At 38.2% G+C, this 14,513-nt stretch overlaps 1 protein-coding gene across 1 annotated transcript; it reads right to left on the bottom strand.

The window, feature by feature from the left end:
- Positions 1 to 2,289: 2,289 nt before the first annotated feature.
- Positions 2,290 to 8,445, bottom strand: LOC139117567 (uncharacterized). The gene is made up of 2 exons (XM_070680795.1): positions 8,199 to 8,445; positions 2,290 to 5,983 (listed from the first exon to the last, which is right to left on the bottom strand). Exons 1-2 carry the CDS (start codon positions 8,311 to 8,313, stop codon positions 3,468 to 3,470), a joined length of 2,631 nt encoding a protein of 876 aa, XP_070536896.1. The 5' UTR covers positions 8,314 to 8,445; the 3' UTR covers positions 2,290 to 3,467.
- Between the last annotated feature and the right edge of the window lie 6,068 nt (positions 8,446 to 14,513).

Raw genomic sequence — 14,513 nt, 5'->3', positions numbered from 1 at the left:
CAGGGTGCAGTGGCGGGCAGATCGAGCACAGGGTTAATAGATCGACCAGAAAATAGATCGATCCAGCAGAGTACTCAACCCACGGGCGCCTGTGAGTTTCGGTCACACGTACTTGCGGCGTTTCTTTGATAGTCGATCGAAGGCGAATCTCAGTAGTGTAAAGAATATGACAGAACTCCATGACCTTGCCTTGACGTTTGTGTGGTACGGAAGTTATTTTCACGAGTGATGCGGTGTATCCTGCGGCCGTATTTTCACGAGCGAAGCGAGTGAAAATACAGCAAGGATACACCGCATCACGAGTGAAAATAACTTTCGTAACACACAAACGTCAAGGCAAGGTCATGGAGTTCTGTTATTATTACATATGTTCCCAAATTACACACGTTGGTAACTTCGTCGAGCAAGTAAATTCTTCGGGTCGGCGGATCGATATTACTTAACCAATAGAGTTATTCACCCCTCAGCTGGTACACTCAAACAACGTCACTCACACGTATGACACTACGAAATGTTTTCAAGCGAAACCGTTCGTATTTTATATCATTATAATCGAAATTCATGTACACTGGAACAAGAACAATGAGTAAAACTTCAAAACGAGAAAGTCTAATTATGTTATCGGTTGAATAATTCAATCTGAGTCGGAATCGGAGTAGATCACTGCAGGTCGGCGACGTTTGGAGGCGATGCAACGTGGTATACAGGTGAAGACTGTTTAGATATAGGGAATTATTTCCGGTGATGTTGAAGGTAAAGTTGAACGATCCACCACTGATGTGTGCATTTGAGAACATCCCTGGTAGTTGCGGCAACTGATGGAGGGCATTTTGATGCATTGACGACAAGGGACCTCGAATATTAGCATACGAAGGACCGGCCACCGGTCGCGGTGTATGTTCGGCCGGCATCAGGCTTGTACTTCCGGTCGCGGTCGGTCGTGGATGCAGGTTGTGTACCGGCGAGTATGTCGCTCATCTGACGCTGCTGGTTTGCACTGGCCACAGAAAACGGTTGAGTTTTGTGCCCGCTTAGCTTAGTTGTGAAGCCACAGTTGGTGTAACGCCGGCATCGAGCAGTCGTTGTACGCAGGCTCTACGAGCGCTGTGATTACTCAATTTGTCAGTGAGTCCCGTCGCTCAGAAAAAAACGGGCTAGCAATTGATCTAACTCAGGTGGTGGAATTGTTTCTTCGTGTCACAAGGTGTTTCCATTGTGTCTCCGTAATAAAATTCAATTTCAAAATGATCAACGTATTCGCAATTTTGCCAGTCGTAATGCTGGTCCTCAATCGAGCTGGTTTCAATATACAGTAGACGACAGTTTTTACCAAAGTATAAAGTAGTCCGCCAAATTTGATACTCATTTGCATAATTTAGCGTGAAAATACCGAAAAATTATTGAATGGCACGTGACTAATTTGCATAGTTATTTGATGGCTTGTGACATTCTCCTTCAATCTGTAAGTACGTTTTTAGCTGTTTGACAAGGAGTTTATTGTTAACATTTTGTAATATTATGATAAAATTAATAAAGTGTAGGAAGCAACTGTGCGGTCAATATGTATGCAATTTATCCTGCCAAAAACCGAATTTTGAAAAGGAACTATTTTTCTCATATGCACATTACTGAGATTCAATACCAACTTTATGTGGTGGGGCACAATAGAATAATCTGCAGTACATATGTAATAATAGAAGGTAAGACACGATAAATCGGCAAGAAGTCCAAAACTAACACAATAAAACATCCACCCTCAAAAAGTGCCATCGCAAGCTCGGAAATACCTTCAACAAGTTCAAATCTTTACTCTCGCTATGCATTTGACTGATAAATGTCAAAGTCAGGTAAAAATTCATTGTCGGATCATTCTCCGCACTCATCGTTGCCAGTCCGCCATTGAAATGTGTACTTTCTCTCCCATAATCCTTTGTACTTGAATGATCCCCATTGTGACCCCATCACCAAGTAAAAAACAGGATGATCCCCATGGATCCAGCCCCCACCCAATTCCCGCTGAAGAAACTGGTCAGTCCTTTCAAGAAGACGTAAAAACAATGCTTTTACCATTTTTTGTTCTCTTTCAAAGACGAGCTTGGACAACTCATTCTGCTCTTTATACTAAGCCAAAGTGAGTAATTGATTAGTGCAATACAATTGGTAACTTTTTGATCATCCTGGTTCTGGCAAGAATACGTCATCATATTCATTACATGGTGCATTTTTGGTATGATCGTGATCATGAAGTCGTTTTTGCAAGTCGTCCCTCAAAGTAAACATCACATACCTGGATTTAAAATATTCTTTATTAATTCAATCAAATTATGGTGTTTTATTTCAAATGTCCATTCAACACCATTGGAACTAATTTGGGATAATTGGATCTTCATATTTTTCGTATTTCTCAAAAATATTAGGTGCCCTATAGTTTAATGTAGCAATATTAGAAATTACTTATAAAAACAAGTGTGTAACGTAAAAAGAAAAGCAGATGAGGTTACAATTCTAGATGAAATTGACATTACTTCACCATCCAATTATCCCAAATTAGTTCCCGTGTTGTTCGCTTTAGAATTTGCCACGGTAAAACACGAGAATTTTTTAAAGCTCGCCAGCAGTCGATCACTGTGAAGAATGTACATATTTCAAATCATAAAGGCTCCACTTTATACCAACTAATAGATTAGTGTTGGGTAAAAGTGCGTTTGTTAAGAAAACCAAAACTCTGGAATGTATGATAGTTTGCCTTCATTGACTTGCTACATGAATGATCAGGTATAATGACCCATCGACATAATTATGAAAATTGTTGGATGTCAAAAATCTATGTATAAACTACAGTATATCATAAATCACTTTAATCTTATTAAATTCACATCTTTCTTTATATTCAAATTTTTTCCATGGGGTTGTGAATGATAACAAAACAGCTAAACATTGTGTGCATAAATTATATCAAATTTAAAGTTCACAAACATTGAAAATACTTCAAACAAAAATCCTGTGAACTATTTGATTAAACCTATTTTAACATTGACATGGGCTGGAATTCATTTAAGTCAAAATAATACTTTTCTTAAAAAAGTCTCACTACATACCCACTTTGACTGAAAGTTAAATGCACTTGAACGAACATTTTTTGTGAGTAAACTCAGAATATCTACATGTCCGCACACATGCCTAGAGTGGCCACAAAATTTGTGATCATTTCATGTACTACAAAAAGAATGGTCAATACCACTTGAAACTAAATTTTCATTAACTTATTAGAAATTAAACAGTTTCATCGTGAAATTTTGAAGGTCCAATGTCTTGAATCTCGTTTTCATGTGCAGAAATTTCGTGAAAATAGTATTCTTTCGTGCATTGTACACAACTTAAAGATAATAATGTACAATTTCTACTTGATACCGTTGACTCATACATTAAAAACGGCATGCATTTCCATAGATTTCTACAGACAAGACTCATGGTCTATAATCGGAATCAGTATCGTCCTCAGAATGATTCTGTCGAACGTAGTAAACACTACGTTTATGTTGAGATGGTCTTGGTATCCTCACTGGTAACGAATCAATGCTACTCTCAGACATACTGGTCGGTAAGGCTGTTGCGTTGTTGGTATCTTGGACGCCATCTTGTGTCACTCTTGTTGTCTTTCTAGTTGTTGTAGTTTTGGTCACTACGTACCCGTCATCATCTTTGTGTTGTTCAGTTCTGGTGGAAACCGTATTCTCTCCATCTCTAGTTTGTCTTGTACCGTCTTTGTACGGCCTTGGAATGATTACCCTTTCCTCTTGCTCTTTATAGGGTCTTGGAATGATAACTTTGTCTCCACTTGTATATGTCACTGTACTTGTTGGCAATGGTGAAAACTCCTCCCCTCCTCTCTTTGTCAGCTGTGTGTCTGTATGATTATTGGTCGACAGAGTTGGAGCCCGATGCACTTCCAATATATCAGGTTTTGTAGTTGTAGTGGTGGTAGTGATTACTCGTTCCATCGGTTTACTGTCTCTTTCTCTCTTCATCACTTCTGAGTCTGTGCGAGTTTTGGTCGAGAAAGTCGGAGCCTGGTAAACTTCCAATCTATCTGGTTCAGTTGTTGTTGTCGTGGTGTGACTGATAACTCGTTCAATCGGTTTACTGGCTGTAATAGTTTTATAGACGGTAACGCGAGCTTCACCTTCGGTGTTGGTTGACGCTGTTGATGTCTTTGTTGCTATATTTTTGCTCTCTCTGTCACTTGTATCCGTGTAAACTGTCGTGTAGGTTTTCATAGGAGTACCATTGTTCGTACTGGTCCCAGCTGAAGTCATTTTCTGTCGTTTAGCAAATACATGTTTCTCGTTACCGGCTCGTGCAAGTGATGCTTTCTTAAAGACAGTCCACGCCCCAACATTGGTATCTGTATTTGTTGATCGTGTGACTATATTTCTCTCCGTTTCCCCTACCTGTCCTGTATATGTGGACGTTGTTTGTTTCCTCTTCAAGAAGAAAGCATCGTCATCTGTATCCGCGTTATCTGTCGTCATCACACTGACACTTCTACTGTAATGTGGCTCCTCTCGCGCTCTAGTTCCGGTACCACGTGACTGTTGCGTGGTATGTTGGGATTTGACATAGTTTACTTCTTCGTCGTAAATTGGTGTTTTGTTTGTAACAGTCGTTGTCTTTGCGACAAGTTTACCTCCATTGTAGAAGTCACTTTCAGTGTTTATTCCGATGGTACTTTCTTGATTTTCGACGGCATCTCTTTTAACATATTTGGTCAGATACTCGATATCAGCAATATCTGAATCAACAGGTGGTTTCGATGTTGACACCATCAATCTTTCATCTCGCCCCGTCTCGGGAACCATCTGGGTTTCAAAACCATCGTGTATCACGTCATCAACAACCCTGTATTCTTCTCTAATATAGGGCACTCTGACGTCATCGGCCGTGACGCTTTCTGTCACGATTTGTGTAGAGGGAACCTGGTAAATCCATTCTCGTCTCCACAGCTCATTCTCTGATATCTTGTTTCTATTAAAGTTACCCCTTCGTGTATGCGCTATCATGACGGCATCTTGATAAGGATCTCTTTCAGTCATAGTACCGATGTTACGACAATACACCCACTCGCTTTCATCCCGTACGTCTGTTACAGACACAAACTGAATTTGTTGATGTGGCGGAGGGGTTGGGGGTGGTGACGGTGGGGATACGGTAGGTGACGGAGGCCTTTGTCGCTCTACTTCTTTTGTGACGATTATAATCCTTTCTTCTGCTTTCATCGGGTCTGTATTAATTCCAATAGTTCTTGCACTCACAGTGTTGACCTCTTCCTCCACCACAACTTTAGTCGCAGTATCTTGAGCTGAAGGTGTGTCGGGGACCCCTGTTCTGAACAATGTAAAATCGATGGTTTCATCGTTTAACTCATCTGGGTCGTCAATAACAGTTGGATGTTCGGCTGCAATTTCAGGTTCGGGTTCGGGTTCGGGTTCGGGTCCACTCTCTAGCGGGGGTGGCAAAGTGATGAAATTGTAGGATGGGTTTTCATAATCATATTTTCCGCCGTGGACATTAATAAATGACGTAACTTGGACATCGTTGGATTCCTGCTGGGCGGGTTGCTCTATTTGGGGTTCTTCTCGTTCTACCGTGTCTGGTGTCGTAATGGGATTATAAAACCAATTGTATGTATTCACTGTGTCAGCGGTTGAAGGTATTGGTATCGGTATTATTTCCTGGCCTTTTCTGTGTCTTTTTGTTGATTTTCTCGACTGCTGTTGACTCGTGCTGGTCCTATTTGTTGTTGACTTAGAGACGTTCTTCCTAAATATTTTGGATATTGTGGTTTCCTGACTGACTGGCCAGCAACAGATACAACATGACACCAGGATAGCGATAAGACATAAGATTGCTGTAGCAATGACACTAATCCAGAAGCCTTCGCTGAGACCAGTACTGTCTGCCAAACCGGCAAGTTTTGTCCGGCCTGCCAAGAGGAGAAAGAAAAACGGCTGATGTCAGTATTTCTAGTAATTCTATATGAAAACGATGTCACATTATGCCAAACTAATAATTATCGGTTTCTATTTTGAAATAAATATACACTTTATTGCGATATTGAAAAGTTTTACAAGGAAGATTGTAATTTTCAAATTGATGTTACCATCGACCGTGATTGAAAATCATCATCACATCTTTATGTACTTCAAACGTCGATAATTGATTGTTTATTAGCCATATCTCATCCAACTTGGACATAAAAACATATACATGTATTAATTGTCCTAAGAAATTACAAACAAACGGAAATTTACAGCTATTTTTTGTTCGATGCTCGGCAAAATGTTGACAATTCGCAAAACCGCACCAAAGTCAGCGAATTTTTGAAGGCATTATCAGGACGAGTACAAGCAACTAACTAAACATTTTGATTCTCCAAGGCTTGATTCTCCACATCTGATGGTAAATAAACTCAGCATTTTCACCATCGTTTATGGTTGTATATAAAGCTGTTGATTAACCGACAGATAAAATAGAGGCATATAATTTTGACATTTGTGGAAATAAGAATTTCCTATTCTAATTTCTTCTGAAGAAATTTTCCATCAGGGAAAGCATCTACTTTCTTCAATTGTACGTGATACGCAGATTGCTTAAACAGCCAACAAAAAACAAAAAAAATTATCTTCGATATTTATACATTATGTACCATACATACATACATACATACATACATACATACATACATACATACATACATACGTGAAGAAACGCATAAATCACGTGATACCCTTTTCGTCAACTGATTGGATGTAGTCTTTCAAAGAGGACTGTTCATATTGTTTGTCGGCAATGCAATCGACAGATATTCATAGGGTTATTCACAAAATACGGCCCTGTATGGACGAGGGCTCAGTGAGTGACGTATTGGACTCGCCTTCGGCTCGTCCAATACGTCACTCACTGAGCCCTCGTCCATATAGGGCCGTATTTTGTGTATAACCCTATTATATTATACACCTCGCTCCATTAATCGTTCGTATAAACTAATTCTATGGTAAAATTTGAGGGATGCGGCACGCGCGGTATGAGTGAAACGCGCGCGATTGTTGCGTTGGCACGAAGCCAATTAATTTTCAGTGCAGTAGGGCCTACAAGCAAACTTCGCTGAATGTTTTCAATTTAATTAGTTTTTTTAAAATAAAATTCGATTGCATTTAGACTCAGTTTTCTGTTTAGCGTGTTTTAAACCTTATACTACGAATACATTTTGGTGGAAGTTGTTATTATATCTATAACTCACCGTAAATAGTTTGTTTACATCCGATAATCGCTGGGTCAAAGGTCAAACAGGCGCGTCGCACGTCTCCCGTATTCGGGACTCCGCGTACTATACAAAATACGGAAAGTTTATTGGACGGTCAAACTCCCATAGGTTACGGCAGTAGGTGTATAATAATCATAAATATTGCATACTCCCTTTCACTTCGCTTGGTCCATAAGCAACGATAGAGTGAAGAGGTTTTTTTTTGATAAATTCTCATGCTCTTACTCGGTAATGTGTACACTTTGGGTTACACCGTCCATCTCGAATACTTTGTTTGAATTAAGAAAAAAAAATAAAACTTTTCCGAAACTTAGCTATGTTTTTATGTTTCAAAATGGAAGAAAAACCATTTTCAAAAATTCGAGCGTGAATAAGGCGGCCATCTCGTCTTTTGTCAAGGCTAACAATTTTTCTGTTCGAGCTGTGCAGTTAGTTCTCGTGTTACAGAGTTTACCGATTAAAGTTTAATGCATTTCTCGTGAAATTGTATATTGGTGCCGTATTTTACCATGATTTAACAGTCAGTACTGCTAAAAATAAGCAAAGATTGGAGGATTCTACTGTCGGGCCGTGTGTCGCCCTGAAGTGGTTTGATCGAAAAGTCGAGCCTGGTACTATGCTTATTTACCGTCGCTGGATCGACGTAACTCTGCAATAAAGACATTTAAATCGATTTTGCCATGGAAATTAGTCAATGTGTGAAAGAAAGTAAGACTAACAGCAACGACGTATATATTAATAGTACAGTAGCGGTAACTTAGAAATCCAATAACCGTTTTTTGTGTTTAAAAGTTAAAGTTTAGTTCAGTATACATGTTTGATTAAGGTTTATGCAAACAAACGCCCTTAAAGTTGAAGAGACGAAAAAACTTACTTTGTTTTACTACCGTCTTTGGTGTTGTTTGAGCCGCAATTTCAACACACAGCAACAACACCAACCAAAGTCCTCCTGGAACAAGTCTGCCTCCCATTTTAAGAAAACATACCATGACATCCCGCGAATAGTAGCCCGATCGTTATGGCGCTTCTACAGGGTGTGATAGTCCGAAGAACGTCAAACTATAAAGTGTCTCGGGCGTTTTTGTAAGGTTGCATTATGTTCCGTCCACTTTAAAGAGAGTCAAAAAGCTATTGATATCGTTGGGCTTGGTCAGCAGGGTGTGCCGCCAGCTGAGGGCACGCACTTTATTGAAAAGTGCAACGAACAAAACATCAAAATGATCTGGTCGTTTAAAAGGGTGAAATAACTGCATCGTCAAAATACAGAAAGCATCCGTATAAGCGGTAAACCTTTGTAAGAACGCTATCATACACCGTCCGGTTGATCAAAAACTTTGATGAGTTTGAACTTCATTGCTGGGGAGTGATCATGATAACGCAAAATACAGTACCGTCTGATAAATTTGTGATACATTATTGTTTACGTGTGCAGATATATGAAAACTGATTGTCAAGACGGCAAAACAACTTATCTCTTTGAGGAGTAAACACAAAAGCAAGAACAGCTCAAATGAATACCAACAATCGCTTCAGTGATTGGGTCAAGACCTGCCTTATCATGGCGTGGTTTGTCGTTTAGTGAGTGGTACCACAGACACAATACCCATAAAGACCCTTTCGTCTCCTGATGGTGATTAAGACAATTCTTTCGGTAATCTGCTGAGCCTTTGATTGCGAAGACATTACTATGATTTCCAGTAAGCAGGCTACTTTATTATCGGCCACGCCTCTCGTCAACGACTGTGTTGTAAATATTAAACTTACATTGGCAGTTTTATCACTTGTACTAAACCATTCTCATTTGTCCGGATTTGTCGTTTAACGTTAGATTTTCGTCATTTTCTCTCTTAAAGACATGTTGTCGTTGTTGTTCTTCTTCTCCTTAAGGTCAATCGGAAATTCGGGTCAATTCAAACACTTTTTCCATAAAACGGAAATTTACATTTTAGTTCATCGAAAACGTAAAAAAACCCACCAGATTTACAAAATGTTTGATATTTACACAGCTGTGGGCATAAATTACTTTCTGAAATGGCCTTTCTTGCCAGTTGGTATACCATAGTTCCTCCATGCGGAGAACACGTTAAGGGACTGGTCAGTTTCTTCGGCCGGGGGGGGGGCGGTGGATTATTTTTTGCTGACGTCAAAAAGTGGCTGACCCCCCCTATTCCAAATTTTGAAAACAGGGTGACCCCCCTATTCCAAATTTCGAAAACAGGGTGACCCCCCCCCCCGGCGCGCGACATAGGTAAAACAAAAGGTGGACATAAATTTATATATATATATTATAATATATATATATATTATATATATATATATATATATATATATATATATATATATATATATATATATATATATATATATATATATATATATATATACACATATATACATATATATATAATTATTATATTTTACATTTTACATATATTTATATTTTATATAGTCATTCTATGTTTTAATGACATTGTTGACATGTCAGTTGTAAGATAGGAATTTCAAAGTGTCAATCTCAAAGTCTGAATACAGTACATTTTGAATGAGCTGTATTTTGAATGAGCTGTGAATATATCACACTTTCTATGCTTAACCAGATGTCCTGAACTGTTGTACAGAAATGGATGTCAATCATTAATATCAAAGAGGAAAAAGCAGTGAATCAAAAACTTTGATGGGTGTTAAGACTTGCCAACCATCCAATTAAATCTCCTGAGGAGCCATAGAGAGCTTTTTTAGCCAAATTTGATGTGTACAGTGTCTGAGAGGACCTTTTCTTGTAACATTGAAACCATAAAAGCACAGCTAATAATGACAAAAACTGCTTTTTTAACTGTTATTTTGTTCATAAAAAGCATCTTTCTACAGAAAACCTGTGAAACAAAGGAAAATAATTGCATCAATGAGAAGGAAAGATATCTTGTCATTTTTCTATCTCTAAAATAAGTCACTGTATCAAATATATATTATGAAATATTTGTGCATGTTGCTTTCTCATACTGAATTCTCATAGAGAGAACAGAAAAGTATCAGGAATTTGTCATCCTTTTCATATGAAATGCAGATTCATAATGGTACACTTTCACTTAGCAAACATAAAGATATCTCTGATTTATTAAAGTATTGGCCCCGAAGGGCGCGCCGCAAAATATGAAACATCCTGATATCTCTGATATATATGCCTTGTATATTAAAGTCATGCACCTGAAGGGCATGCTGAAAAATGTCTGATATATTAAAGTATTGAGCTTGAAGAGCACGCTGAAAAATATTGAACATACAGATATCTCTGATGTATGTATGCTTGATATGTTAAAGTTGGGCGTGCTGAAAAATATGACTGATTATTAAAGTTACGCGCCCGAAGGGCGCGCCGAAAAATACAACTGAATGATGAAATTTGTGGCTGACACTAGCATTTTAGGCAATGATGAGCCGGTGTCAAAATTCAAAAACACACTGACCCCCCCTATTGGGCATTTCAAAAACATGGTGACCCCCCCTATCCCCAAAGTCAAAAACAGGGTGACCCCCCCATGAATCCACCGGCCCCCCAGGCTGAAGAAACTGACCAGTCCCTAAATCGACAATGAATGGGATGAGTTGAATCAGCAACGAAATCCTGTGCTTTCCTTTCACTACAGAGTGATATTGTCATACATCGGTTTACAATTCAGCCATATTCGCAATACTATAGAAATAACGGACGACGCGCTGCAGCTGACCATTAACGTTTCTTTATGGGCAAGGGCGAGAGGAAAGCCAAAATTAACGGGCGAGGCTTGCCGAGCCCATCAATTTGGCTTTCCTCGAGCCCGCGACCATAAATAAACGTTAATGGTCAGAGCGGAGTCTGTTATTTCCATTATATCATTATATCAACGAACCGAAGAAATCCGTCAAAACTTGCGAAAATTTACGGAGAGAACGACAACTGGGCGCAGAACTGAGCAATACGCTACGCACTGTCACGCGCGCTGTAAAAAATTGGCAAATCCGGAGAGATTTTCAGAAAAAAGTATCTCAACTTGGCCAACAAGTGCTCCATTTTGTTTTGTGATTGATTTTGATTTACGCTTGAGCTGTAAAGTTACAATACTTTGAGTTGTTAATCTTATTATTCATATTCACGGGCATGTAAACATACCATTACTGTTTATCTGTGGTCAGTCACGTGGTTCAGCTCGACCAATCAAAATGCGACAGGCAGGGCATGGACATATAATGAAAAAATTGATTGTTTTTTAACAGTTAAGTTAGAACAATGTCAAAAATTAGAACACTCAGAATAACAGCTCTGTAAGCCAATTGGAGAAAATTCCGCAAAACATTCAATGATTAAAGCTTTCGTGGTGAGCTTTTTATACGGCAGGTGTTCATGTCAAAGCAAAACTATGCGTTAGGATAACAAGATAAGATTCGACGTAAAGGAAACGTTTTACAACTTCAACAGGTTCGCTAGTAATTGTAATGAAAGTAAAATTATCATTCAGTTTGCGCCAAGTACGGTGGCCCCTACACGCCACGAAACTTTATTGCTTTTGAATATAAACTCTAATTTTTCTTGACAATATCTTTCACTTCTGTAAGAGATTTGATTTCTCCACCGCGAACTTTTAATTTTGTATGGAAAACTTTATTTTGGAGTAAAATGTTTTAAAAACCCTTTGAACAACAAGTCATCGTTGATAACACAGTCCCCACTTGTTAATGGGTACTTTAATTAGAAGTTCTTGGAGAGGATAGGGTCCTCTTCATTAATTAGGTCTGTGATTAAAAAATGCTGTGATACAGATGCATGGGGCTTAATGGCCGAGAATGAGTTCCATGGTGGTGAAAACATAAAACCAATGTAGGCCGCCATCCTAATTACAAAAGGTTATTATATGAGTCAATTAGTAACTATACTGATAAATGTCTTTATTCACTGTTAAAGCAATGTGTGCTTAACATCTGTATTAAGTTTCATGAAATTTGATGCAGCATTTTTGACATACCAGCCTAATTACGAAAATTCAATAATTGACATGATACTGCTACATGTCGTGAAATAAATTGATGTGCATATGTATGACATAGGTCAATGTCCTTGTACCAACTTTGAATAATATTGGTGCAAAAATATCTGAGTTATGGCTCTGTACATGAAAGAAACGTATCAAAATGGCCACCAGGCAACCATTTTGCATTGGATTGTGAAACCATACATGCATACTTATGATATAGGTCAATGTCCTTGTACCAACTTTGAATAAAATCGGTTGATAAATGTCTGAGTTATGGAAAAGTCATAACAAAATGGCCACCAGGCAGCCATATTGCATCAGATTGTGAAACCAATTGACATGCATATATATTACATAAGTCAATGACCTTGTACTAACCTTGAATAAAATTGGTTGATGCGGACATGAAAAATCATAACATAATGCACGCAGCCAATGTATTTGATCTTACCGTAAAAAAATTAAAAGCGCATATGTATGACATAAGTCCACGTCCTTGTACCAACTTTGAATAAAATCGGTTGAGACGTGCCTGAGTTATGGCTTTAGACATGAAAAAGATGAAACAAAGTGGCCACCGCACGGCCATATTGAATCATATCATGAAACAAATCGACATACATATGTATGACATAAGTCAATGTCCTTGCACCAATTTGGAGTAAAATCAGTTGATACATGTCTGAGTTATGGCTCCGGACATGAAAAATCATAACAGAATAGGCGCCAAGCAACCATATTGAATAATATCATGAAATAAATCCACATGCATATGCATGACATATGTCTATGTCCTTGTACCAACTTTGAATAAAATCTGTCGAAATGTGCCTGAGTTATTGCTCAGGACATGAAAAAATTGTAACAAAATGGTCGCCATGTGGCCATATTTGATCATATCGCAAAACAAATTGACCTGCACATGTATGACATAAGTCAATGTCCTTGTACCAACTCCACTTACAGACAATCAATGTTCAACAAATCTGAAATTTTGGCAAACCATAAGTCATTCATTGATAATTTTAATATTACAACAAAGGATGACCATAGTAAGTTGCCTAGCTTATACTGGATACCAAAGCTCCACAAAACACCTTACAAAGCTAGGTTTATCGCAGGGTCTTCAAAGTGTTCAACAACAGAGTTATCGAAGATACTGACTTCTTTTCTTTGTACAGTTAAACGGGGACTCCAAGCATACTGTTATGTTGTCTTTTCTCGAAGTGGTATAAATCAAATGTGGACACTATAAAATTCGAAGGAACTCTTGGAAAATTTGAAATTAAGATCTTTCAAAAATAACATCTATTAAAACTTTTGATTTTTCCACATTGTATACCACAATACCTTATGATAAATTGAAAGAACGCTTGAAAAACATCGTCAACCAAGTATTTTTCTACAAAAACGGTTCACGCCATTACAAATATGTAGTATTAGGGTATAATTCTACATATATTGTTAAAAATATTACTAGCGCTAAAGTGTTTTATACCGAGAAAGACATTATCAGTATGCTTGATTTCCTAATTGACAACATATTTGTTTTGAGGACACATTTTCCAACAATGTATAGGAATTCCCATGGGTACTAACTGTGCTCCCTTGCTTGCCGACTTATTTCTGTTCTCATATGAGGCAGAATTTATCCAGAACTTAATAAAACAGAAAAAGGTCTCTGTAGCTAAAACTTTCAACCTAACATTTAGATACATAGACGATGTTATTTCAATGAATAACTCTGAATTCAGTGACTATCTCGCTATGAATTATCCTCCAGAATTGGAGATTAAAGAAACTACAGAAACGGCCTCTTCTGCTTCATATCTGGACATTTTACTGAAATTTGACTCTAATGGTCACCTTTCTACTAGGCTATTAGACAAGAGACATGATTTCAACTTTAGTATAATCAATTTTCCACATCTCATCAGTAATATTCCACTCTCACCAGCTTATGGGGTATACATTTCCCAGCTTATTCGATATGCAAGAGCATGCAGTTCATATGGTGATTTTGTAGAGAGACATGGCCATCTCTCTTACAAACTATTAAATCAAGGTTACACCAGAGCAAGACTTGTCTCTACATTCAAACGCTTTTTTTTGGCAGGTATCGCAAGCTGGTACATAAATACATTATCTCTCTTCGACAAATGATCGCTGATGGCATCGGTGAC

This window comes from Ptychodera flava, chromosome 18 (assembly GCF_041260155.1).
Source record: "Ptychodera flava strain L36383 chromosome 18, AS_Pfla_20210202, whole genome shotgun sequence".
NCBI lineage: Eukaryota > Metazoa > Hemichordata > Enteropneusta > Ptychoderidae > Ptychodera > Ptychodera flava.
Note: the sequence above shows the minus strand (reverse complement) of the source record. Positions and strands in the feature narration are given on the sequence as shown.

Bases quoted from the DNA above. Each gene is read 5' to 3' on its own strand.
- LOC139117567 (XM_070680795.1), bottom strand. From the start codon at position 8,313: ATGGTATGTTTTCTTAAAATGGGAGGCAGACTTGTTCCAGGAGGACTT. The intron at 5,984-8,198 runs GTAAGTTTTTTC...TCCTCTTGGCAG, and splicing joins AAAGACGGTAGTAAAACAAA to GCCGGACAAAACTTGCCGGT.